The 27881-nt window shown below is 41.1% G+C and overlaps 1 protein-coding gene across 3 annotated transcripts in view; it reads left to right on the forward strand.

The window, feature by feature from the left end:
* LOC149167291 (protein ZINC INDUCED FACILITATOR 1-like) overlaps window positions 1-27881 on the forward strand; it is a 374552-nt gene that overhangs the window by 237050 nt on the left and 109621 nt on the right. Inside the window, exons 12-16 of one of the 3 annotated variants that reach the window (XR_016260912.1) lie at window positions 19836-19921; window positions 20077-20184; window positions 22742-22786; window positions 22981-23069; window positions 24035-24162. Coding sequence is in view for 2 of the 3 variants with exons in the window: in XM_089432925.1 (XP_089289051.1) it covers window positions 19836-19921; window positions 20077-20184; window positions 22742-22786; window positions 22981-23073 (332 nt within the window). In the remaining variant the exon portion in view is untranslated. Of the gene's footprint in view, window positions 1-19835; window positions 19922-20076; window positions 20185-22741; window positions 22787-22980; window positions 23074-24034; window positions 24163-27881 lie in introns of those variants that run through there. The other 2 variants (XM_089432925.1, XM_089432924.1) reach the window with 2 other exon arrangements.

Raw genomic sequence — 27881 nt, forward strand, 5'->3', positions numbered from 1 at the left:
AGACTGCAATAGGTCTGCGGGGTATGTCTGCTCTCCCTTGTTCTGTTGGCATGTGTCACACTCCCAGATATGCCTCAGAACATCATCCTTGAGGCCCTTCCACATAAAGCACTACCTGATGTCCTGGGATGTCTTTGTGAACCCTTGGTGCCCTGCTAATGGTGAATCGTGAGGAGCCTGTAGAATCTTCCTCCTCAGTGGAGAGTTGGGTACCTGTCCTTGGAGTACTCTACTAATAACTGCGTCCTCTAATCCGGGGTGATTCTCATCAAGGAAAGAGTGGCTGGCCTCCTGGACAATGCATCAACCACAACGTTGTGATTCCCTTTGAAATACTCAATGTCAAAGTCATATGCTTGGAGCTTGCTCACCCACTTCTGTTACCTCTCCTACAACTATTTCTACTCCAAAAAGAACTTGAGTCTGTTGTGATCAGTCTTGACTTTAAACCTGTTCCCCACCAAATACTGTCTGAACTTGGCCTACGCATGCATAATGGCCAGCATCTCCTTATCATAGATGGAGTACAGTAGCTCATGGGGCAGTAAATTCTGGCTCTAAAAAGCTATGGGGTGCCCCCCTGCATCAACACGGCCCCCACATCCACTTCTGATGTATCACACTCCAACACAAAAGGTTGAGTGAAGTCAGGAAGTGCCAACATCGGACAACTACTCTGGACCTCCTTGAGGCGATCAAATGCCTCCTACGCTGTAGTGGTCCACTCAAATACCTCTTTCTTTGTCAAGTCTATGAGGGGTGCGGTTAATAGGGAGAAGCCCTTTACGAACTTCGTGTAATAAGTGCAAATGCGTACGAAACCCATTAGCTTGGTCACATTTCAAGGCTCTGTCCAATCCCAGATAGCCTTGATCTTCTCCTCATGTACTCTAACATCCTCCTCCCCAATGATGTGCCCTAGGTAGAGCATCTCAGTCAGCCCAAACTTTCACTTGGACAGTTTGGCATAGAACTGGTGCTTGTCCAGAATGCACAATACTGCCTCAAGGTGTTGCAAATGCTCTTCCCAAGTATGGTTGTAAATTAGTATGTCATCAAAGAACACTAGTACGAACTTCCTCAACTGTGCACAAAAAACGTGGTTTGTGCATGACTGGAATGTACCTGGTGCGTTGGTCAGCTCGAAGGGCATAACCATGAACTTGAAGCGGCCATAATGGCACCTAAATGTTGTCTTTGGGACATCTTGGTCCCTCACCTGGATTTGATGGTACCTCGACCGCAGATCAATCTTTGAGAAGAAATTAGGTGCCCTCAACTCGTCCATTAGCTCATCTATATGGGGAATGGAGTAGCGGTTCTTCAATGTCTTCTTGTTGAGGGCCCAGTAATCGATGCACATTCATAAAGACCTGTCCTTCTTCTTCACCAATACAATTGATGAGGCAAAGGGGCTATAGTTGGGCCTGATATTCCCAAGTGCCAATTGCTCATGGATGGTCGTCTCGATCTCATCTCGATATGCCTTGGGAGGGTCGATAAGGAGTGGTGATGATGGCTTGCACTGCTCACTCCAAATCGATAGTGTGCTCAAACCCCCGGTTAGGTGGTTGACCCAGTGGTATGTCGCCAAATACCATTGGATACCTGTCAAGAATAGCCTGTATCTCCGGATGTGGTGGCTTGGGCTTTCCCTCAGCCTCTGAGATCCTCAACTCCACAACCCAGTCAATGTCTCCATGTCTTAAGTTAGCTTCCATCCTGTGGGACAAAACAGTCTGTGGTGGGTATGAGTGCATCCATCGAAGCAACACGGTCTTGCCACCTGGCCATACAACCTCCATCTCCAACTTCCTCGAGTTTGTTGTGACTCTGCTAAGTGTATAGAACCACTGGAATCCCAACACCACATTGGTGTCTGGTACATCTACTACAAAGAAATGATTTGTCATGGAGTAGTTCCCCATGGTCACTGTCAAGGCTGGCACATAGTGAGTGCACTGCAAGGTTATGTCCCCCAGGACAAGAACTGAGAATCCCTCAAACTCCTCAGTTGTGATGCCCCTCCTCTGAACCAACTGAGCATCAATGAAATTGTTGGTAGCCCCATTGTCCACCAGAACTGATACACGTTGCCAATGAACAGTGCCTCTAATCCTCATAGTCAAAAATTTGGGTACCCCACATAGTGATGCAAGGACCCCTCTAGTAGGTGCAAAGGAAACTCCCCCTGGTGGTGGTGGTGGTAGTTGATTTGGGGTAGGTGGTAGTTGATTTGGGGTAGCATCGGATGTGCTCTAAGCCTCAAATTTTGCAGGGAATCTTGGGCACATGTATTCTAAAGAACCCAGAAATCATTTTGGGAAATTCCACCAGAAGTGATTTTATTAAAATAATTAATACTTTTAATGGGGTTCCTAAGTCTAAACTTAGGAAAATTAAAATATTAAAATATTAATGGGTATTAAATTATTAATCTAATCAGGGGTGAAACTTCTAGAAAAAGCCATGGTTCAAACCAAAACAATATGAGCCTTTGATTAAGATGTAATTAGGCTGTTGGTTGTCCAACAGGAAGATATAAGAAGGGGCTTGAGGGTCATTTGGAAACACACAGAGAGATTGAGAAAATCAATTTCCTGAGGAGAGAAATTCTCAGGAGGAAAATTGATTGAGGAGATCTTGTAGCAGAGGGGCAGTGAGAATTCGGGAGAAGGAATTTCCGGAGAGTACCAAGCAGAGGGAGAATAGAAAGATGTCCAGAAGAAGGCTGAAGCTGACCTACGCAGTGTTAATGCAGAGGTAGCGCACTCATTGAGGGGAAGTCGAATTCCTGCTGAGGGAAGTTGAAATTCAGTTGCTAGAAGCCAGGGTGTGAGTTTGGGAGGCAGAAAGTCGATTTCTCTACCAGCACAGGATCCAGAGGAGAGGTATTATAATACCTAGAAGGGGTAACACAGAAACTGCCCAGGGTGATGCAGTTTTGCGTAGAGGCCATGCAGAGTCTCCAAAGCAGAAGGATCAGTCACTGATTCTCTAGTGACAGGGTGAGATCATTTCACCAATATTTTGTTCAGTATTCTCTTTGTATCGGATTGTTAGTTGAGCATCCTAGAATTGTACTCAGAATTTCTCCTACATAATAATAAACCCTTAGAGCTGTTGCACCGATTTTCCCGCATTGGGTTTTTTTGAGGACTATTTGTCCAAAAATAATTGTGTCCTCTGTGTTGTATTTTTCTTTCTTGCTCAGTATTTTGTTTCCGCATATATGTTAATTAAGTGAAGGCTGCAGATGTATTTGCTTTGATATTTACCGTAGAACACATTGAATAACTTGCATGAGTTAATCAAGTAGGAGAAGTAACATCAGTTTGCTGCAGTAGGGGTTTTGTCTTAGGAATTTTCACATTGTATTAGAGCTAGTGAAAGTGAGACAAGAAGAGTAGAACTAGAAACCCCAGGGGGAAATCGAAAAGTTGCAGGAGGCAGCAAGTCAAAACCCTAGAGGGTTGAAAATTTGAGGTAGTCTCTCTCCGAGTGAGTTGACGGAGAGAAAGAGACTCCAGTTTGAATTTTGTCATGGCAGAGGGAGAAACGCTGAGCCTCAGCGTGAGGAGCAGTTGGTGGACGCAGATTTTTTAGTGGGCGCTTTGTTGAGCTGAAAAGATGTCAGAAGAAAGAAAAGGAGCATAGTGAGGGAATACTTCCTCAGTGATTTCTTGCCAAGGAAATCAACATTTCTCAATTGCTGAGCAGTAGAGGAGCAATAGATTACCAGATCCATCAGGGAGTGCGTAAGTCAGCCTAGGAGCTACATAGTAGGGAGAAAGACGGAGTTGTTCGACAGTTTTCAGAGGAGATGGAAACTAGTGGCTTGAGGCATCGGGATAGGTTGGACAGGGCTTCCAACTATGCCATCTGGAAGGCTAGGATGACTTTCCTGCTAGATGAGCCTGCTCTCAAGACTTATGTTGATAATGTGGTAGTTGTCCTTGCGGATGCAGTTCCGTTGAAGAAGTATAGAGCTGAGATGGCTAAGGCGAAAAGGATGATCCTGGATGGAGTCAAGGATCACGTGGTGTGCCACGTTGCAAGCAGAGGGATCGTTAAGGAGATGTGGGATGCCTTGGCCACATTGTATCAGGGATCTTCTGAGCTACAGAAGTTGTACTTAGAGTAGAAGTTGAGATCTTCTTAGATGTAGAAGGGGGAGCGAGTGGATCTGTTCCTCACAAAACTGAAGGAGATCCATGATGAGCTGTCAGCTGTGGGACATATAGCTCAAGACTCGGAGTTAGTGAGACTAGCTCTAAATTTCGTCTCAGATGATTGGCAAATCATTGTCTAGAGTATCTTGGGCAGAGCAGCATTGCCAAATTGGGACGAGATGTGGGCAGCTCTGAAACAAGAAGAGCTGAGGAGAGACTTGCTCAACGTAAAACTTGACTGGAGTAGCAACAATAGTAGGTCGAAGCCCAAAGTCGAGGAAGAGGATAATGTAGCCCTTGCATCGAAGGGACAAGAGGGGCAATAGGGACGAAAGAAGGACATCTCCAAGGTGAAGGGCTTCAGATGTGGCGATATGGGCCACTATGCATCCCAGTGTCCTTTGAAGAAAAAGGACAAGGATGAGAAGCATGATCCCAAGGCTGCAGCCGCGAAGATTGACAAGAAGGAGTTCGCCATGACAGCCGAGATACCTCCAGGAGGGAGGTGGGATGATATAGAGCTATAGTCGGGAGGATTGCAGATGGGCAGGATCCTTGAGGAGCCCATCTCTTGGATCATCACCTTGCTATGGAAGCCCATGATTAGGAGTAGTGGGATGGTGGAGTTTCAGTTGGTGCCATGGAGTGTTGATTCGACAGATGCAGTGGCTAGGAGAGCTAGAGACTAAGCAACGCAAAGTAGAGAGGCAAGAGTGTAAGGAGACAGTGCAGAGCTTCAGCGGCGCAGTGGCTTCAGAGGCAGAATGGGACTAGCAACAGTTAGGATGCCAGCACCGAGGAGTACTCACTCGATACTTGTCCAGTTTTGGGTGTTTTAAGTTGTTTTTCTTAGCAACTGAGTTGCAGTAAGGATGCAGTGTTAGCAGTGGTAGTGTTAGCAGCATAGCAAATGAAACATTTGAGAGGGAGTTGGAGTGTTGGGTGGCAGGACCAGCAACAACACAGATGCTGAGGGGGTTGTAGTATGGATGCAGTGTTGACAGAGGTAGTGTCGGCAACAGTACAGTTGCAGCAGCAGCGTGGTAGTTGGTGGTCAATAGGTGAGATATCAGTAGCGCATATACGATGCTTCAGAGTCAGAGCAATATGAAGAGAGGCAGTGTATTGCTAGAGCACATTCCTCGCTAAGAGAGAGTGTTGATTTGGGGCATCAGATGCGCTCTAAGCCTCAAATTTTGCAGGGAGGCTTGGGCACGGGTATTCCAAAGAACCCAGAAAGCATTTTGGAAAATTCCACCAAGAAGTGATTTTATTAAAACAATTAATATTTTTAATGGTGTTCCTAAGTCTAAACTTAGGGAATTAAAATATTAATGGGTATTAATCTAATCAGGGGTGAAACTTCTAGAAAAAGCCACCGATCAAGCCAAAATGATTTGAGCCATTGATTAAGATGTAATTTAGGCTATTGGTTGTCCAATAAGAAGATATAAGAAGGGGCTTGAGGGTCATTTGGAAACACACAGATGTTGATTTGGGGTAGCATCGGATGTGATCTAGCCATGAAAATTTGTGGAGAGACTAAAGCACATGAGATCTCCAAGGCCCAGAAATGGTTTGGGCAGATTCTACCTGGTTAAGGAGATATTAAAATAATTAATATTTTTAATGGAGTTCCTAAGTCTAAACTTAGGAAAAATAAAATATTAATGGGTATTAATATAAAACTGAGTTAGAAGGTTCTAAAAGACATGGATCAAGCCAAATCTAATCTTATCCATTGATTGGAGATGTAATCTCGGCTGTTGAAGGACCAACAGGAAAAGTATAAGAGGAGGCTTGAGGGTCAGTTGGAAAATACACAAGAGTGATCAGTGATTCGATTTACTAGAGTGGGGTTTGCTAAGTAAAGTCGAATCAGTGATCAGTTTGCAGTGAGGGGTAGTGAGTACTCGACAAAGAGGCAGAGATAGTGCCGAGAGACCAGCGTAGAAGCAAAGATAGGCAGACGATGGGCTAGAGGGAACACACAGAGCCAGAAGGGCCTGCATCATCCATGTAGAGGGCAACAGGAGTGACACAGAGGGCCATAGAGGCTGCGCAGTTCCTCGAAGGGCTGACGCAGAGGGTTTTGGGCTAACGCTGAGGCTAGGTGGGCTGACGCTGAGCTTCAGAGGTTGCTGGAGAGGGTTTTATGGGGAAAATTTTCTGAATATCGGCTTCCGAATAGAGAGGTATTACTATTGGATTCTTTTCTCTATCGGGTGAGCCAGTTTGGAACCCAGTTGTACTCAAGGATAGACTGCATAATAAAATGAACCCTTAGAATTGCTGCACCGGTTTTCCCACATTGGGTTTTTCTGGGGATGAGTTGTCCAAAAATAATGGTGTCACTTGTGTGTTTGCTATTTCTTTTTGCTATTGATATGTAGATGGTTGAAACTGTATTATGTTTATTTCGATGTTTATATGTTTAAATAACTTGTTTGTAATTAACAAGTAGGAGAAATAAACCAGAAGAATACAGATAAAATTTCTAATGGGTAATATTTAGAAATTTCAACATGGTATCAGAGCGTGGTTGCAGATCACAGGAGAGGTGAAGGCACCAGCTGAAACAGAGCATTTGCAACAGAAACAACTGTCCCGAGTGACAGAAGTTGTTCCTAGCAGAAAGTGGCGGAGAAGGGTTGAAGCAGAGGGACTACATCATTAGTTCAGGCCAGAGAGAGGTTAGCGCAGAGGCCGAGGAGGGTAGAAAAAGGCTCACGAAGAGCCACGCAAAGACCAGGAGGGTTGAGGAAGTTGGCTTAGGGAGCATTTCAGCCAGTGCAAGGATTGCGCAGAGCCTAGAGGCTCAGTCCTTCGGTTGCTGGGGTTTATGTTAAAATTGGCAACTAGGGCCAAACTTCATGTGGGTCGCTTTATTCATGGATGATAATATTTTTATTAGATTCCTCTCGTCGAGAGGTGTAGGATTGATCTAAAGATCATCCGATTCCGATAAGTATTTATGGAGATATGAATTTATTTTGATTATGGACTAATTGTCAAAGTCGGTGAGCAACTTATGTAGGCTCAGAAGCCCAACAGTCGCATCTATTCAATCCTAACGTTTTGCATATAAATACAAGGAGTATTCTCCTCATTTGCACACTTCACTCTCATCACATCTCTCTCTCCTACGTAAAAAAGAGTCTCTTCTCTCTCCTGCGCAGAAAAGACTCTTCTCTCACACGTGTGGAAGGATGCAGATTTTAGGGCTGCAACTGCAGATCGGAAGTTTGACCAGTGTTGACCATCATTCTCTCTCTAGACTGCGCAGTAGGTGAACCTAACTCTCTTTAAAAGGCCGCATTTTTTGGTGAAGGAATCAAGGCGATCCGACGGTTGGTTTGCAAGATATTGACTGCCCTAATTTAGGGTTGATCTAGGTTTTGCTGCTGCTAATGTAAATCAGAATTTTGTACTATTTCTCTCTGCTGAATTATTGAAGATAAAAGAAGATTTGATGAAAGGGTTTCCCCATATTGGGGTTTGTCCCTGGCTAGCTGCCACATCTTGTGTTTCTTGTCTTGGCTTGTTTTCTGTTGATCGTTTAATGTTCTATCTGCACTTTACTTAATGTACAAGTGATTGCTAATCTATGGATAATAATAAGAAAGATAAGTAAACTGCTCTAAGCATAGAAAATACCATAACTTAACATGGTTTCAGAGCTGAGGTGAAGAAGTCTGAGCGAGAGCAAGAACAATCACCGAAGAGAAGATTGGCAAGGCTATCCTAAAAGAACTATGGGGTCCTCAACACTCTTCCCTGCCGAAGACAAGCTTCCTGAGAAGTCTGATTATCACGGATGGAAGATGTCTCTCGATCTGACTTTAGAAGATCAGGGATTGTTGGACCATGTGAGAGGTAATATTGTTGAGCTTCCATCAAATGCACCCACTACTGCCAAGAACAAATGGAAATTTGGAAAAGTCAAAGCAGAGAAGATCATCTGAGACTCTATTGACAAGCGCTTGGTGGCTTATGTTTTTGAGCTGAACACCTACAAGGAAATCTATGATAGAGTGGTGAGTTTATTTAAAGTTAATGATGCAAATCAAGTTCTGTTTCTTAGAAATAAGCTGAAGGAAATTAAGAAGGGCAAAGATAAAAATATGCAAGCATATTTCTTAAGAATCACTGAGATCAAGAACGATCTCCTATCTATTGGGGAAGTAATTCCTGACAGGGAAATGGCACTCACAACTCTTGGAGGACTACCATCTAAATGGTATATATTCAGGAGAACTCTTCTCAACAATAATGTAATTCCTGGATTTGAGAAATTAATGGCTAGATGCATTCAAGAAGAAGCAAGAATGGAAGAACAAGAAATGCCCACACTTAAAGGTCATCCTGCTGCCTTTTCTTCTCATGCTAAAAGAAGAAACCATTCCAAAAGGAAGACTGTACCAAAGGGTGGAAAAGGATGATGTTATCATTGCAATAAACGAGGTCATTATGCAAGGGAGTGTCCTGATAAAAGGAACTCACACCGGGATGATGATCAAAATCCTTCTCAAGGCAATCAAAGAAATGGCAGGTCAAATGGCCGAGGTAAAAGGAGTGCTGGAAATCAAGGAAGAGGACAACCATTCAAGAAGTCAAGAAATTCTAGGTATGAATCTAACACTGTTGACAATAAGCAAGATGAATATTATCTACCAGCTGCTCTATCTACCTCTACTCCTTTGGACTCGCTGGGAAATTGGCTTATTGATAGTGGTGCCTCAAGGCACTTCATTGGTTACAAAGAAGTTCTCCATAATCTGATAGAGAAAGAAACCAATTTGGAATTTGTCCTTGGAGACAATATGAAATATCCCGTGAAAGGTATAGGCAATGTCTCTCTTAAGTTGAATCAAGGTAATACAATCCACCTTCAGGATGTATTATATGTACTTGATCTCAAAAAGAACCTGGTGTCCATTTTGGCAATGGAAGACAAAGGCTACAAGGTGGCTTTTAGCGATGGCAAGGTACGTGTATGGAAAAACAATATTAAAGATGCCTTCACTCTTGGGTTTCGAGTTGATTCATTATATCAGGTCGGAGGAAGTCCGCTAGGTGTCATGTCTTGTGACACATCTCTTCAGTCCGAACTATGGCATCAGAGGTTTGTTCACCTTCATTATAAAGCTCTACCTGATGTAAGAAAAATGGTGACTGGGATGCCCGAGTTCAAATTAGAGAAAGAAGGTGTATGTCCCGGATGTGCCGAAGGAAAGCTAAAAAGGGGACCATTCCCCTCAAGCCAAAGCAAGACCTCCGATATATTGCAATTAGTTCACTCCGATATATCTGGTATAATGCCTGTGAACTCCTTGGGAGGATATTTATATTACCTCACTTTTACAGATGACTATTCTCGTAAGACTTGGATATACTTCTTGAAAAAGAAGGATGAAGTGTTCTCCTGGTTTCGACACTTCAAAGCCTTGATCGAGAATCAAACTGAAAAGAATATCAAGATCTTAAGGACTGATAATGGGACCAAATATGAATCTAATGAGTTTCATGACTTTTGTAAAGAGGCTAGCATTAAGAGGGAGACTACTACACTGTACACTCCTAAACATAATGGTGTGGCGGAAAGGAAGAACCGTACGATTGTGGAAGTTGTCTGTGCTATGCTCCATGATCAAAGACTTCAAAAGTTTCTATGGGCCGAAGCTGCAAACACCGTTGTATATGTACAAAACCGATGCCCCCATCAAGCATTGGGTTCCAAAACTCCTGAAGAAATGTTCACCGATAAGAAACCTGGCGTATCTCATTTTAGAATGTTTGTAAGTCCTGTGTATTTTCATGTGTCGAAAGAGAAAAGGAACAAATTGGGTGCATCTGGAAAGAAAGGAATCTTCATGGGCTATAGTGAAAATAATAAGGGCTATAGAATCTATGTAGCCGGTCAAAGGGAAGTCGTGATTAGTCATGATGTCACCTTTGACGAAGATATGGCTCTCAGCAAGGTGAACAATCTTCCTACTGTGAGGAGCTCTCAAGAAGCTAACACCAGGGAATCGAAAGAAAAAGATGATGAAACAATACCCGATGTGGAAGAACCCATGGATCCTATTGATCCTCCTCCACCTGAGCCTTCCTCTTCTAGGAAGAGGCCTTCATGGCTTAGGGGCACACTTGATGATGCTGAAAGACATGCTGCACCTCAAGGAACCTTCCGTGAAAGTAACAAACCAAACATGTATCAGGGATACTTGACCATCATGAGCACGATCTTTCAAAATGAGCCTTCATCATTCTCAGATGCTGTTAAGCATCAAGTATGGAAGGATGCTATGATCGATGAATATTAGTCTATCATGAAGAATGATGTCTGGGAAATGGTTCCTAGACCCCTGGACAAGACAATTGTCACTTCTAAATGGCTTTACAAGATAAAGCATGCAGCTGATGGAAGTACGGAAAAGTATAAGGCTCGTTTTGTTGCTTGTGGCTTCTCCCAGAAGGAAGGTATAGACTATGACGAGATATTTGCACCTGTTGCCAGATATACGACCATCCGCTTGATCATAGCCCTTGTAGCTGCACAAGGATGGAACTTACATCAGATGGATGTTAAGATCGCGTTCTTGCATGGTTCAATGAAAGAAGAGGTCTACGTGGAGCAACCCAAAGGATTTGAGATTCATGATCGAAAATTTCATGTGTGCAGGTTGAAGAAGGCCATCTATGGATTGAAGCAAGCACCCCGAGCATGGTATGAGAGGATTGATAGTTACTTAATGAAGCTGGGATTCCCTAGGAGTGAAGCCGATCCTAACCTTTACTTTAAGGTTGAAGATGACAAACCTCTCATACTAGTGCTGTATGATGACGACCTCTTTCTAACAGGTGCAGACCCTCTCATTTACAAATGTAAGAGGGAGTTGGCTTCTGAATTTGAAATGAAAGACCTAGGACTGATGTACTATTTCCTAGGACTTGAGGTTTGGCAGAAGCCAGGGGCAATTTTCCTCTCCCAAGGAAAATATGTGGTGAAGATATTGGAAAGATTCGGTATGGTGGACTACAAGCCCGTAACTACTCCGATGGAGCTTGACTTCAAAAAGTTAAGCAGTAGTGCTGCTGGACCTGTTTTACGAAATTCCACTGAGTATCGTCAACTTAGCGGAGCATTAATGTTCTTAGTGAATTCCCGTCGAGACATATGCTTTGCAGTCAACACGTTGAGTCAACATATGGTTGAACCTCACCATATACATTGGATTGGTGCCAAGAATCTGTTGAGATATCTTCGTGGCACAATTACTTATGGGTTAAGATACACTGCCGGAGATGTGAGACTATTTGGATATACTGATGATGATTGGGCAGGCAGTGTGGTGGACCGTAAGAGCACTTCTGGGTGCTGTTTCTCCTTGGGATCTGATTCGATATCCTAGATGAGCAGGAAGTAGAAGTTGGTGGCTTTGAGCACTGCTGAGGCAGAGTATATTGCTGCTAGCATGGCCAACTATGAAGCAGTTTGGTTGCGAAAGCTCTTCAGTGAGCTATTTGGATTTACAATGGATACCACTGTGATTCTATGTGACAACCAGAGCGGGATCCGTTTATAAAAAAACCTCGTATTTCATGATTGCTCCAAGCATATCGATATCAGGTACCACTATATTCGAGATATGGTGCAGCGAGAAGCAATAAGGCTCCAACATATCAGTACAAATGAACAGGTTGCCGACATTCTGACAAAGCCCCTAGGAAAGGTCAAATTCCTGACTTTCCGAGAACGACTTGGTGTCGTTCAGAGACCCTCTGATGAGGATCAAGTATGATGTACTGAGCTCTGGGAGCTCCAGGGGGTGCGGGGTACTTCTTGGAGCGACACATGACCACAGGGTGACTCACCAGCCCCTGTTGGTGCACTTGGTACAGGGTAAAAGGTTCAACCTTCCCCTGTGATACCCCGTTGCGACTATGGAATAGGATGATTAATTCTCCCGTGGGCCTTGATGATGTGTTCTCCATGGTGATTGTGGACAGGATGATTCGCTCTCCTGTGGACAAGATGATTCACTCTCTTGTGGGACATGATGATTCGCTTTCGTGTGGACAGGATGATTCGCTCTCCTGTGGACAGGATGACTCACTCTCTTGTGGACAAGATGATTAGTTCTCCTGTCAAGGCATCCTACCCATGCAGTCTGGGACTCATGGGAAGTACCTCTCATCTGATCAATGAGTAGGGAAATGAGGATAGGGACCATAGTAGTACCAATGGACGCATCGTTGTATTTATCGTACTCCCTATGCTAGGATGACCCTCATTGATCCCTTCATTGATTTGGGATCAATGAGACTAGTCTGGGACCAGTGAGAGTGGTACACACTCTGAGACTGACTTCGGGTCAGTGGAGGATGGTATGATACATCCTCGATCATTTCTTCTTCTTCATAATTCGAGCAAAGCAGAGCAAAACCGAGCAGAGCAAAGCAAAGCAGAGCAGAACCGAGTAGAGCAAGTAGAGCAGAGCAGAGCAAGAAGGGTCAAGCCATATAGGTCATTGCATTTGATGGATGGACAGCAATGATGGTCCGACAGATTGCAGATGAAGTTCTCCCTAGTTGGGAGGGAGTGTTAAAATTGGCAACTAGGGCCAACCTTCATTTGGGTCACTTTATTCATGGATGATAATATTTTTATTAGATTCCTCTCGTTGAGAGGTGTAGGATTAATCTAAAGATCATCCGATTTCGATAAGTATTTATGGAGATATGAATTTATTTTGATTATGGACTAATTGTCAAAGTCGACTAGCAACTTATGTAGGCTCAGAAGCCCAACATTCGCATCTATTCAACCCCAACATTTTGCATATAAATACAAGGAGTATTCTCCTCATTTGCACACTTCACTCTCATCACATCTCTCTCTCTCTTGTGCAGAAAAGAGTCTCTTCTCTCTCTTGTGCAGAAAAGACTCTTCGCTCACACGTGTAGAAGGAAGGACGCAGATTTTAGGGCTGCAACTGCAGATTGGAAGTTTGACCAGCGTTGACCATCATTCTCTCTCTCTGGACTGCGCAGTAGGTGAACTTGACTCTCTTTGGAAGGCCACATTTTTTGGTGAAGGAATCAAGGCGATCCGACAGTTAGTTTGCAAGATATTGACTACCCTAGTTTAGCGCTGATCTAGGGTTTGCTGCTACTGATGTAAATAAGAATTTTGTACTATTTCTCTCTGCTGAATTATTGAAGATAAAAGAAGATTTGATCAAAGGGTTTCCCCATATTGGGGTTTGTCCCTGGCTAGCCACCACATCTTGTGTCTCTTGTCTTGGCTTGTTTTCTATCGATCGTTTAATGTTCTATCTGCACTTTACTTAATGTACATGTGATTGCTAATATGTGGATAGTAATAAGAAAGATAAGTAAACTGCTCTAAGCATAGAACATACCATAAATTAACAATTTAGGAAGTTGTGGGCAATTTGTGAGGAGTGAAGCTAGTGGGGTGTTGTTGCTGCAGAGACAGAACAGTACCTAATGGGGCAAAACCAAGGTAGAGGGAGTCGCTATCGAGGCGGATTTCTAGCCAAGGGATCCAGATCAGTGTTGCAGGTGCATAGGAGATCAGAGAGGTGCGACTCGACGGTTGCAAGCAGATTTGAAGGAGGGAAATAGAGACTGAGAGGGATTCTAGAGAGAGCTTCCAGAAGGAAATAGAGACTCAGAGGAGTCGAAAAGAGGAGCGGAGATGGCCGTTGATGAAGATTATGCCATGAGTGCTCATGTACCTCTACAGAAGAGGATGGGAGACATTGAGATGTAGTGAGGAAGATTACAAGTGATGAGGGGCAGGATCTTTGAGGTACCTAAACTCTTGGATTATACCTTGCTATGGGAGCCTCAAAGAGAGAGTAGCACAATAGGTGGATGTTGGTAGAAACAGATGCGGATGAAGCGACAAAGAATGCTACAGTGTAGTAGTCTCGGGCATCGCATAGCTAGCAAGATGCAGCAGTGTGAGAGTCACAAAGAGTGTTGCAACAGTGAAGGATGACACATAGAGGTTTGCAATGGTGCGAGAGGCAGGGAGTTGTTGCAGCAGCACAGAGGCAGTAGAGGGAGAACATGATAGGGTAGAGAGAGATTCAGCATCGGGAGTGTTTCTAGCCTGATAGGGATGTGAGTAGTTGGGTGGATTAGTTACTTACATCTTAGTAATTGAGTTGCAGTGCAGTAGTAGTTAGCAGTAGCACGATGCAGCATGATAGGAGGGGGTTGCAGTGTAGATGCAATGTTGGGAGAAAGGACCAGCAGCAACACGGATGCAGAGGGAGCTATTGCATGGATGCAGCGGTGGCAGTGGCAGAGCCATGGGCAGCAGTATAGGATGCAATAGTGCAGAGGATGTTGGGCGGGGAGGCCTAGCATCAACACAGGTACCGGTGCCGTATAATCAGAGTGATGCTCAGTGTAGAGTATTACTAGAGCACAGTCCTTGCTAAGAGGGAGTGTTGATTTGGGGTAGCATCGAATGTTATCTAGCCATGAAAATCAGTGGAGAGGCTAAAGCACATGAGATCTCCAAGACCTAGAATGGTTTGGGAAGATTCTACCCGGTTAAGGAGATATTAAAATAATTAATATTTTTAATGGAGTTCCTAAGTCTAAACTTAGGAAAAATAACATATTAATGGGTATTAATATAAAACTGGGTTAGAAGGTTCTAAAAGACATGGATCAAGCCAAATCTAATCTTAGCCGTTGATTAGAGATGTAATCTTGGCTGTTGAAGGACCAACAGGAAAAATATAAGAGGAGGCTTTAGGGTCAGTTGGAAAATACACCAGAGTGATCAGTTATTCGATTTACTAGAGCGGGGTTTGCTAAGTAAAGTCAAATCAATGATCAGTTTGTAGCGAGGGGCAGTGAGTACTAGATAGAGTGGCAGAGATAGTGCCGAGAGACCAGCGTAGAAGCAGAGAGAGGCAGACGCTGAGCTAGAGGGAACACCCAGAGCCCAGTAGAGACAGCTCAGAGCCAGAAGGCCTACATCATCCACGCAGAGGGCAGTAGGAGTGACGCAGAGGGCTGTAGAGGTTGCGTAGTGCCTCATAGGGCTGATGCAAAGGGTTTCGGGCTGACGCTGAGGCCACGTGGGCTGACGCTGAGCTTCAGAGGTTACTGGAGAGGGTTTCGCGGGGTAGATTTTCTGAATATTTACTTCTGAATAGAGAGGTATTACCGCTGTATTATTTTCTCTATCGGGTGAGCCGGTTTGGCACCCAGTTGTATTCAGATAGACCACATAATAAAATAACCCTCAGAATTGTTGCACCGGTTTTCCCAAGTTGGGTTTTTTCAGGGACAAGTCCAAAAATAATGGTGTCACTTGTGTGTTTGCTATTTCTTTCAGCTGTTGATCTGTAGATGGTTGAGACTGTATTGTGTTGATTTCGATGTTTATATGTTTAAATAACTTGTTTGTAATTAACAAGTAGGAGAAATAAACCAGAAGAATATAGATAAAATTTCTAATGGGTAATACTTCGAAATTTCAACAATAGAGATTGAGAAAATCGATTTTCTGAGGTGAGAAGTTCTCAGGAGAAAAATTGATTGAGGATATCTTCCAGCATAGGGGTAGTGAGAATCCGGGAGAAGGAATTTCCGGAGAGTACTAGGCAGAGGGAGAACAAAAATACGTCCATAAGAAGGTTGACGTTGGCCTACGCAGTGCTGACGCAGAGGAAACACTATCATTGAGGGGAAGTCGAGTTCTTGTTGAGGGAAGTCGAAATTCAGTTGCCAGAAGCCAGGGTGTGAGTTGATTTCTCAGCCAACAGAGGATCCAGAGGAGAGGCAGCGTAATACCCAGGAGGGGTGATGCAGTTCTACGTAGAGTCCACGCAGAGGGTGACACAGAGCCTCCAAAGAAGCAGGATCATTCACTAATACTCCAGTGACAGGGTGAGATCATTTAACCAGTCTTTTGTTCAGTATTTTCTCTGTATCGGATTGCTAGTTCAACATCCTAGAATTGTACTTAGATTTCTCCTGCATAATAATAAACCCTTCGAGTTGCTGCACCGGTTTTCCCGCATTGGGTTTTTCTGAGGACTATTTGTCCAAAAATAACTATGTCCTATGTGTTGTATTTTTCTTTCTTGCTCAGTATTTTGTTTCTGCATATATGTTAATTAAGTGAAGGTTGTAGATGTATTTGCTTCGATATTTACCGTAGAACACAGTAAATAACTTGCATGAGTTAATCAAGTAGGAGAAGTAACATCAATTTGCTGCAGTAGGGGTTTCAGCTTAGGAATTTTCACAGTGGTCCTCCCCCCTGTGGTGCTGCGCTGCCCTCATAATAAACCCTCATAATAGCTGCACTGGTTTTCCTGCATTGGGTTTTTCCGAGGACATTTGTCTAAAAATAATGTCGTCACTTGTGTGTTTGCTATTTCTTTCAACTGTTGATCTTAGATGGTGGATAATGTATTTTGTTTATTTCGATGTTTATATGTTTAAATAACTTGTTGGTAATTAACAAGTAGGAGAAACAAACTAGAAGAATACAAATAAAATTTCTAACGAATAGACTTAGAAATTTCAACATTATTACCCTCAGATAGACGACCAGACGGAGAGGGTCAACCAGTGGTTGGAGGGGTACCTAATAAACTATGTGATAGGTTAGCAGAGGATGTAGATTCAGTGGTTGCACTTGGGCGAGTTCTGCTACAACACCACACACCACATGTCTATCGGTATGACTCATTTTCGTGCCCTCTATGGTTATGATGCTCTAACTTTTGCTGATGTTATTTTCGGAGACAGCCGGGCCCCAAAGGCCAAAGACTGGGTCCAAGAGAGCCAAGATATCCTCAAAGCTCTCAAGGATAATCTAGCGACAACCCAGAATCAACAAAAACTGTATGCAGATCGACACAGGATAGAGAGGCACTTTGAGGAGGGGGACCTAGTGTACCTCTAGTTGCAGCCTTACAGACAGTCTACGTTGAAACAGAAGGGGGCCGAGAAGCTACAACCACGCTTCTATGGGCCCTACCAGGTGACTAGGCGGGTTGGAGAGGTGGCTTATGAGCTAGATCTTCCTCCAGGGAGTAGAATCCATAACGTATTTCATGTCTCATGCTTGAAGAAGGTGCTGGGACAACAGGTGACCGCAGTAGCTGATCTACCCCCATTGGATGATGAGGGCCATTTGGTGTTGGAACCAGAGGCCATTCTGGAGAGTAGGGAGAGGAGACTGAGGAACATAACCATCAGGGAGTTCTTGGTACGATGGAAGAACTTGCCGGATGAGGATGCCACTTGGGAGGGTGAGCACATACTAGAGCACCCGGCTTTGACGTTGCTTGAGGGCAAACAACATTTGGGAGGGGAGGACTGTCATGTTCCTTCTCAAATGTATTAGTCATGGGGTGTAGCCACACAATTTTGGCATCATATTTGGCTTAGGAGGAGGACCCGATATGCACAACTTAGGAATTATAGGCAATTCAACTTTATTTATGGCAGTTAGTGGAATGTGAGGGCCACCCACATGAATAATTCAAACTTGGCCAAGGGATACATTGGAGAGAAATAGAACTAGTGAAAGGAGGGACCCACAAGAGGCTAAGGGGGCCCAAAGTGATAAAAGAGGAAGGAGCTCTCATTTTGCAGGATTTTGATCATTTGACAAACAAACTTACCTTTGTACGCTCTGCTGCTTAGCGAGTCTACCGGTTGTTTAGCCACGAGTTTTCCGTAGGGAAGATTCAACCTCTACTTCGGGGGACTATCTGTGCTTGCCCTAGGGATGCTGTTCCACAGAGATTGCAGGTGTTCCAGCATTGACAAACAACCCATCCAACCATGCAGAGGAGGAGACTGTGTACTTTCTGGGAAGCCAAAAGCATGCAGAAGAGAAGTGAGCCAGTCGGGAGGTCCCTAGCTTGCTGGGAGTTCCGGGAGCAGGAAAGGTAGTAGGCTGAGGATATTTTCTCTAAGTTTTGCAGCCAACCAGTCAGTGATTACAGCAGTACGCATTTCTGGGCAGAGGGATTGCACAGTGACCTCTAGCAACAAATTCGTGGGGCTTAGGAGGGCAGCCATCTGGGAAAAGGATCATCCAGGGAGCAAGGAATCAATTATCATAGTTGAAACCAACATTTAAGGGGTGTTTTCAGGTGGATTTGTAGGCTATTTCCTGCAAATCGTATTTGGCAGCAGTAGCCGGAGAGGGGCTCCAAGGAGGCCAAAAATCCAAAGTCAAAATCAGAGAAATTCCCTTTTGGGTGTTGTTGGGTTTTGTCCAAGGAGTCTAAGATTGAAAGGACAGAATTTTCTGGGCAGTTTTTGGGCACCTTCCAGCAGGTCAAAGTTAGTAGATCAACAGTTTCACTAGGACAACGCAGTGCAGAGTGGTGCAGCAACTGAACAACCATCATCTCAGCCATTCTATCACCTGGGTTTGGTCCAGCTTGTCCTTGAGACAAGACAAACCCAAGTGCACCACTGCATTTATATTGTACCTATGCTCTCAGATTTTATAATATATGGCTCAGCAGTTCTAGATTTACAGTGTTTTTATGGGTGTTTAATGCATGCTTTTAATTTTATGCTGCTGCACTGTTTATTTGTTTAGAATATCACTTAAATCCCTACTTGAGAACATTACATATCTCAAGCCCTAGCTCTGAGATCAAACTTTTACCTGGTGTTCCCTAGGCTAGTCCCTCATAGGATCAATTTGACACCTCTAAGTGAAAACTCTTGTTTTGATCCTTTCCCCTTCCTTGTCTGGGTTAAGATCATTATTGGTTGCTAAAATCTCTCCCCTTAACCTAGGATGGGTCCACTTGGTCCCGTGTGGTCTCATACCTTTGAAAAGTTAATTCTTCAAGAACCACTTGGGAAACCAAGTCCAATAAGGATTTTAGGGATTGGGAAACTCCTTTGCAAGACACGCTTCTTAAACCTAGCCCTTAAATCTTCACCTCCTTCTCCTAGAAAGCTTTGTACCTTGCTTGAAGAGTAAGCAAGCCCCATTCTTAACCCCATTATAAGAAAAGGATCATTAAGGTCACTTCACATCCATTTATTGATTCATCCTTCACAAGTGACTTTCCATATACCGGGTCTCCACCCATCAGTGAAAGTCTGTAAAGAGTAGGGAGTCTTAGCTGAGGTGACAGTGGGCTAAGTTTCCATTGTTTCCCTTGATCTAGCAGTTGTCCCTTTAGGAGCCCCTTTTAGGCCCCCTACTAGTTTGAGCGGTAACAAAACCAACTTCTACAAAGCCAAGGGAGGCTTCTCTACACTAAATACCCTCCAACATAGGTTAATAGACTAGTGTCTGATAATACCACTTGGATGATGGACTTTAGGATTCAATTTTAAAGGTATTGCTAATCTGGAAATGAGAATATATTTGGACTTAGAAATTGACTGTATTTTTATTGAGGAGACACTTAGAAATGTGGTTAACATTACCATGGATATGTAGCTTCATTTGCAAAGCGTAATGAAATCAAAATTTCCATTTTCTTAGGTCAAAAAAGGTTCAAATGCTTACTTTGTTGCTATAGTTTATATATCTGAATGATTGTTCTATACTTTCTTTTTACATATCTGGATAAATAGCCAATGACAATTTTTACATGTTGCTTACTGGAGGTGTTGGGGTACTGATCTTCCAACTTCTCATCTTCCCATCCATAGCAAATTTTATTGGAGCTATTCTTATCATCCGCATAGCAGCAGTATGATCTCATCCTTTTTCCTAATTAGATATTTCCTTAGACGTAAATTTGGGCATTTTAAGAGTATCTATATAGTAAGAAGCTTATATTTTCATATAGAGAATTTATGTTCCAATACTGAATGCACAGAAATAACACACTATATTGACATGCAGGCATTAACTGTACCAGTGTTGGCATCCTACCCATTTATACCTAAGCTATCAGGTCTTTTGCTTTGGTTGGTTATTAACTGTGCATCCTTGTTAAAAAATGTATTATCTGTAAGTATTTTACTCCCTTGAAAACTGGACTATTGATATGCTAATTTTTTTCTTCGAAAAGTTTAAAATTGAAATTTCTATGAACCAATAAGAGAATAATCTTGTCGTTGAGATAACTAGGGCCATGACAGCTGTATATACAATCTTCTCAGCTGATTATTGTATTCAAGATATGATGCTTAGTTCTAATTGAAAAGTTTCTCCACATTGGAGCTATTCTTTGATCTGATTTAAAAAATGTTCATGTGGATAGTTTCTATTCCCTATTACTGATTTCAGTGTTCAAGTGACCTCAGTTAATTTTAACGTTTCCAACTTGACTTGAGCAATTGTCGTGACTTTTATGATTGATCTTTTTGAGGTCATGATAAGCACACTTCATTCTCCATTTTCATGGGTCCATGTTGAAATGGCCTTGTTTGAATGAGTGATAATAAGCGAGTCAATGACCAAGTTGCTTACTGATGGATCTTTTGAAATGGCCCTGTTGACCAATTACTTGGTGATCACGTTGCTTACATATGGATATTTTAAGTTGCCCATTGCACGATTATAAATCTCCATTGATATCTTATGCTTGATAGACTGTCTGGGTAGTTACTGTAGACGACTTGCTATTCATTTTTGTTGACTTCAGAGTTCATGTCGCATTATTCATCTTCTAAGCTCATGACTTTCAAGCATAGTCTTTGAGGTCATGGTAACCATGCCCTATTCTCCATTTTCATGTGTCCATCTTGAAATGCCTTCTTTCAAATGTGTTATAATAAACTAATAGGTGAACATGTTGCTTACATATGGATCTTCCAAGCTGTCTTGCTTACATATGAATGTAAGCTTGATGATTTTTTACATTCTTGGCAAACCTTCTTGTATTTGAGCTTACAAGAGGCATGCCAAAATCTTTTATTTACTCTAAATGTTAATATATTGTATTGATTATTAAAACTCGGTGCAAATACTTTCTTGCCATAGTAAGGCTTTACAGGATAGTAAATCGAAAAAAATGCCATTTGTTTAAAAGCAAAGTGTGTTTTGGAGATCAGCATCCAGTGTTCATGCCATTATGTCAATGCCTCGGATAGTTTTCATTTAACCACCCAAACACGATATTATTCAAGAGAATATTTCATATTTTAAGATCTGATGAGGCTTATGCACATTGTCTCGAACTGGAGTGCATTGTATGGTCCATGCAGATTCCCAAGCAAACCATAACCCTCATTTATTCTCATGATATATGAATATTGAGAATCGTTTCTTCATGTGAATGACATGGTGAGGCTTTATAACTGGCATATAGAAGAGATAAAATCTATAAATCTTGCATGTTCCTTTCCTATAACTTACTGAACTGTTGAGGTTACTTCTTTTTATTGTAGATTATCTGCCACATTTTGTGAATAAAATTAGAAACTCTTCCTAAATATTAATTCTGAAAATTCTTAAAACAGTATTAAAAAGATATGTTTTTAAAATGCATTAACAGGTCGATGAGTAACCACAATATTGGAACCTCATTAATATGAAATTAAATATAGGAGTGATAGCCATTTTACATGTTTTATGACAAACCTTCTTGCTTTAGCTTTCCTTGTACCTTTTTTAAAATAGCGATTACAAAACTAAAAAAATGTCTTCCTAGATTCCATAGTATAAACAAGCACAACCACATTAGTATATGTATATGTGGCATACACTGATGGGCATCATTTCCCCTTTTTAAAATCAATGACTCTAGCACAATCATTAGTTTTATAGACCGATGTATTCACAAGATACCATTTGTTATTTCATAATTTGCATGATAATTTCATAATTGTACAAGGTAAATGTGAAAAGGTCAACATGTATTCACATGGTGTCATTAGATATTTGATAATTTGTATGGTAATTTCATAATTGTATTAAGTAAATGTGAAAAGGTAAACATAGATTTAGAGATGCAAGCTAGTTAATATTTGAGATTTCATCTATTGATTTATAGGAGATACCAAGAATATGCCAGCATCTTTCATTTATAGCCATAAGATAAAGATTTGGATTAAAAGAAAGATTAATCTGCCAACTTTTTAATAGGGAGGATGCCTATTAGCATAATAATAAACATTTTTCTTCAGAGTTTAAACAATCTGACCAATTACAACAAACACACCCTTTGCTAGAAAGTGTGGTCCCAATAATCTCACGATCATCGCGGTATCGCAGATCATCTGAGAAATACAGATGCACAGATCCCTTTAACTAGTTCTTCCTTGTTCTCAAAAACAAAATGTGGTGCAAGTCATATGAAAACCTAATTATACTACTTGGAGTACAATAAGAAGGATATTACATTCATTAATATAATTAGAGCTCGGAATAACTGCTCACTTGTGTATGGTGTTGAAATGCTTTAAAAATTATGCATCGCTAGTCGTCAATCTAGTTTCTTGAACATAATCCACTATTGCATGTTTTCCGAAATTTGTTGAGGAATTGTTTTATCACTGTGTCACTTTTGGATATTCAGTTATGGTCACTGCAATCTAAAACATTAACTATGTGCTCTAAACAGGTGACAGTTTACACGGGAACTTTCCTTCTCCTAAATAATTCTGCGGTATGCTCTATCTCTCTTTTAACCACGCTCAAATATGACTAGCATGTGAAAATATTAATCTATTGTTGGAAACATTGTATACACTTCTATGGTTTACAAATATGAGATTTGGCTCTTAAATGAACATACACATCATATGAATATCTCTTTCCTACCTTTTGAGCTCGAATTCAGCGTTTGCATGTTTATGGCAGTCCCAAGATCAAAGAGGGGCTGCAAACGGTCTTGCCATGACTGGAATGTCTCTTTTCAAAACATTTGGCCCAGCGGGAGGAGGTTCAATGTAAGTGTTCAAGAGACGGATCAGCTATTTACCTTCTCTTCATCTTTAGGATTTATAAAAGTAGAGATACGGAATATATTTTGATATTGAATTTGAAATTTCACCCGAACCCTTCAACTCTGGTTGTAGTTGCATAAAAATGCATTTCATATAATTATGATTGCTTTTCCGTTTTAGTTAAGTTAAAGATGATAATGTTTTCGACTCACAAAAGGGACTGATGAAAGAATTAAAATGGAAAATGCTTAGCATATTACAGATGGAACTCTTCGATCAAATCTAAATGGCATTCAATTTGAACATCTCATGAATATGAAAGGAAAGGAGATTAAAATGATATCAAAAGTTCTATTGATTGCAGCTTGAGATCCAATTCAAGAACTACAAACTACATCCGATATTTAAATTTGTATTTGAAGCCAAAGGAGATAAAATTCATTATCTAATATCTTTCCTTTGATAAAATGATTTGATTAGATCAGTAAAGCTTAACTCATGTTAAATGGACCTCATATCTTTTTCAGTATTTACTGCAAGTAGAACTTCCTCACTTGAGCATTCTCCCACAAATGAACAAGCTGAATGTACAATAAATTCCACAAAGCAAGTAGCACAGAAGTTATCCCGTGTACATAAATGCCAGATATACTTGCTCTCACAGAACAAGGGTGGCAGAACTTTCTTGTCTTACACTCCCCAATTGTCATTGACTACTCTACCATGACTGTAATACCGCATGAAGAAAGTGAAGAGAAACAAAAATATGCAAGCAATCAACAAGCTAACATATGCAGAGGATGTGATTCAAACTTGCTACAGTTTCATTTGCATAAAGATGTGTATATACATGTTCAATTCTTGTGGATGGATGGCACCACATAAAATTCTCTTTGAAATTTTTAGAAATGCACTATGACACACCTATAACATATCATCTTACACACTGTTACCCCTATTTCTGGCAGAGGCTTTCACATGCATTTTTTACGAACAGTACAGTTTGCTGGGATGGCATGAGATTCCTTGGTCAGTCAACTGCATCATGATTCCCTGGCATTTTCATGTTTTTCGAGGCACATCACCGTTATCAAGGGTATGATCACACCTCCTGAGGCACTATGGGGCTATTTGTGCACGTATGGATCTTAGCTACACATGCCATGTGTAATGTTCCAAACTTAAATAAACAGTGATATGCAAAACAAAATCGATTTGTGACACAGGAATTAAAACAATCAACAAATGTTCATTAAAACTCTAAAAGTGAGAACTCGCTGAGCCATTTTATTAATGAAATGGAGAAAGTACAATAATATGGAGAAATGCACCAAGACTTTGCCTCAAGGGCAAGCTTGACAGGACCCAGGTGATAAAACAATAATCTCGAAGCTGAAAATGACTGCTCCTCTAATGCCCTGCGCTGTCCCCAGAAACTGCATTGCTAGCTAGAAAGGAACTGCAAGAAATCCTGTCTCCAGTACTCAAAAAATGCTGAAACTTCATATCTGGGATCCTTGTCAAAAACCCAGAAAGGGTTTGACTTATCTCCAAGCCAAAGTTGAACCCATAAATTGGTGCAAATTCCCCAGTTATTGACAATTCGCCCTATTATAAGAATGACGATTTCACACCTGAATATCACCTGGAAAATTCTGAAATTTTAACCATGGACTCCTTTCACAAAACCCAGAAAAACCCAAAAATTGTTTGGCTGGATTTTGACCTTCCAAAATCGACCTCCAATATGCTCCACGCCCTCCAAACTGCTCAAGAACATGGCCTGCAAGGGACACCAACGAAATCCTTCTCCCAAACTCTGAAAATGAAGAAATCTCTTCCACAAATGCTTCCATTAATTTCCCCAACAAATTTCAGCCTCAAAGACTAATACTCTACCTCCCACGTGTGCACCAAGTGCTGCCTCTGCGTTGGCCCGGGAAGTGCGAAAATCATACTGCAAAGAAGCACTCTCCTCCAACTCCCAAACTCTCCAAGATGACAACGAATCTCTTAGGCCTCCTCTCCAAAAAATCTCACGACCAAACTCCATGGCAAGGCACCACAAGCAAACTCGGCCTCCTCTTCATTGCATCCTCCAGTAATACGCACTACTAGAAGATGAATGCAACTGCTGGAAATCACAACGAAATCCCTCCTTTGGAAGAATGAAGAAAAACCTTCATAGGGTGGCACTCGAAGTCCCCCAAAGAAAGGGTGAGCTTCGCTTGAAGAACTCGTGTTGAACAACAAGTGACTTGGCGAAGCAGCTCGAGCAACCAAAGAGAAATCGATATGCCAAAAGATGAATGAAATGAGGAGAGCTACCTTCCTTATATAGATTTCGTGGAGCACTTTTCCCTCCAATTTTACAATAGTTATTAGATCATGGGGTGAATCAGATCACCTAAGGTAAAGATAATCGTACCAATAGAATGTTCTTATCACCAACAACTGAAATAACAATAATGAAATTTTAGCACAATATAGAGCACAAACAAATAAAATACTAGCACATACCACAAGTTAGCCAAATAGAAGAACACCATGAACTAAAACACCAAAGTATTTCTATTATGAGAAAAATGATTCTAGTAGAGCAAGGCTCAACACAAGCGTTACAAAATTACATCATCTAGAGATTATCCAAATATACTTCATAGGAGCTCCATGGCTTCCTTATATAGAGAGTGAGAGAGAAATAAACCCTTCCAAGTGGAAATAACAACTAGTTGGCTTGATTATCGTCAGAATATTCTCATCCGTCGAAAATAACTTGATCTTATTTTAATATCCATCATCGATTTCTTATTTTTTGAGGAAAATTCGAATTTATCATAAAAACCATTTTTTATTAATCCAAAAATTAATATTTTGGATTAATTTCCTCAAAATTTTGACTTTGACTTAACCACCAAGGTTGAAGAGCTCATATTTTCTTAAAATATCAATTTTTCCCTTGATGGAGGACCTCCAAAAATTATTTTCCTTTTGACCCACGAATTTTTTTATTGTTTTCCACTTGGAGAGGATTTAATTTGTCTAATTATATTTTACTCAAAAAGAATCAATTTTTTGGATTAGGTTTTTTATTTAATTTTTCGAGAAAAATTAATTAATTGACTCTAGAGGGGATTAATTATTTTTCCATCCTCAAATATTTTAGCCATGGTGTCTAATTATGAGTAACCATGCACTAAAATATTTTTTAATCAAATTGTTACAAATTAATTCAACTCTTAGACATAGACCCTCAAGACATTACCCAATTCTGCGACACAATATGATATAGTATGAAACCAAGTGTGCTTATAATAAAATAATTTAGTCATGGTGTCTAATTATGAGGGACCACGCACAAAAATTATTCCTAAACACACTTTTACAATAGACTCGATAAACACTAGGAATCATATAAGGCATCGCCAAAAATTCCACCCTAGCTTTGGGGTTATAGCTAGAAGAAAAACTTTGCCGATTATCCATGTTTACAAACACACATAATTCGGGGAGGTTAAAAAACTTCCTAGGATAAAATCCTTTGAAAAAATCATAAGCTTACCTAGGTGCAATTACATGACTCAATGGTCATACTAGCATAATTTACAATAAACTTTGCAAAAATTGGGTTTACAATGATAATATTGGAAGTTGAATGATGACATTGATTTGAAAAAAATTGACCTGTTGCTTTGTCCTCTACTTCTTGGATTGTTGACAAAGTGTGGTAAACATCTGGCTATACCTGGGAACACGTTGCTTCGTTGGAAGGAATGTGAGAATCCAAAATCCTGTATCCAAGAAAACGAAGTAACATCAACTAGATATCCATTCAAAATCAAAATAATCATGTATACATCATCAATATATATATATATATATATATATATATATATATATATATATATATATATATAACATTTGTTGGAATAGAAAACCTATTCTAACACATGAAAGATAAAAGCATAAAATATAAACTAATGATAGAAATGAAATCCTATCTAAGATAGTAATGTTAGAGATACTATACAAAGATTCCCTATGGCATCAGATGTCTTCAACGAAGTGCATATCGAGCACTGCCAACTTTCAGGTAGGGATGTTCCATGCTGAATTAAGAAAATCCTAGAACTTTGACTTATCCCAATATTGAGCTGCTCCCGACCACCAGATGCATCGAACCTCTTCCTTCTTCTTTTCTTCTTTTTACTTTTGCTTCTAGCATGTTGTGATGCTAATAATGGGACCGATGTAGATTTTCTTGATCTTGAAAATGCTCGGATGAAAAATTTGAAGAATCTGAGGTATGCCCTATCTTATTCTGAATATATTCTATCAAAGGTGACACATAAGTCTAACAATTACTGTGATTGACCTCAATAGGTTGACCTTTCTCAATTTATTTTCCAACCATGGCACTTCTAGTTAACTTGTTTCCAATGGCACCAGTTGTAATGTTCCCAATTAATTATTATGGTTAAGAAGAAATTCCATTTTTACAATTTTGACCATCAGGAGATATTTTGGCATTAGAACTCAGGATAGGTGGATTAGGAGGACCCCACTTGGATTTTTAAGAAAAGAAGGCTTCCAGAATCCAAACATTAGAAAGGGTAATAAATCAAAGTGCAAGTGGAATGTGGGGGCCACTATAAAGGGAATTTGTACCCGTTAGGAGAGTTCGAACTTGTGGGGAGAAATAGTAGAGGGAACTCGAATTGTACCTGGTGAGGAGCACATCCATATACCTGGTGTGGCACAAGATTCACCATTATTAGAGACCTCTTTGATAGCCCCAGTTAACACCTTGGTGGA

Source organism: Pinus tabuliformis, chromosome 5_1 (assembly GCF_031772625.1).
Source record: "Pinus tabuliformis cultivar Carrire ecotype Pingquan chromosome 5_1, CPIR1, whole genome shotgun sequence".
Lineage (NCBI taxonomy): Eukaryota > Viridiplantae > Streptophyta > Pinopsida > Pinales > Pinaceae > Pinus > Pinus tabuliformis.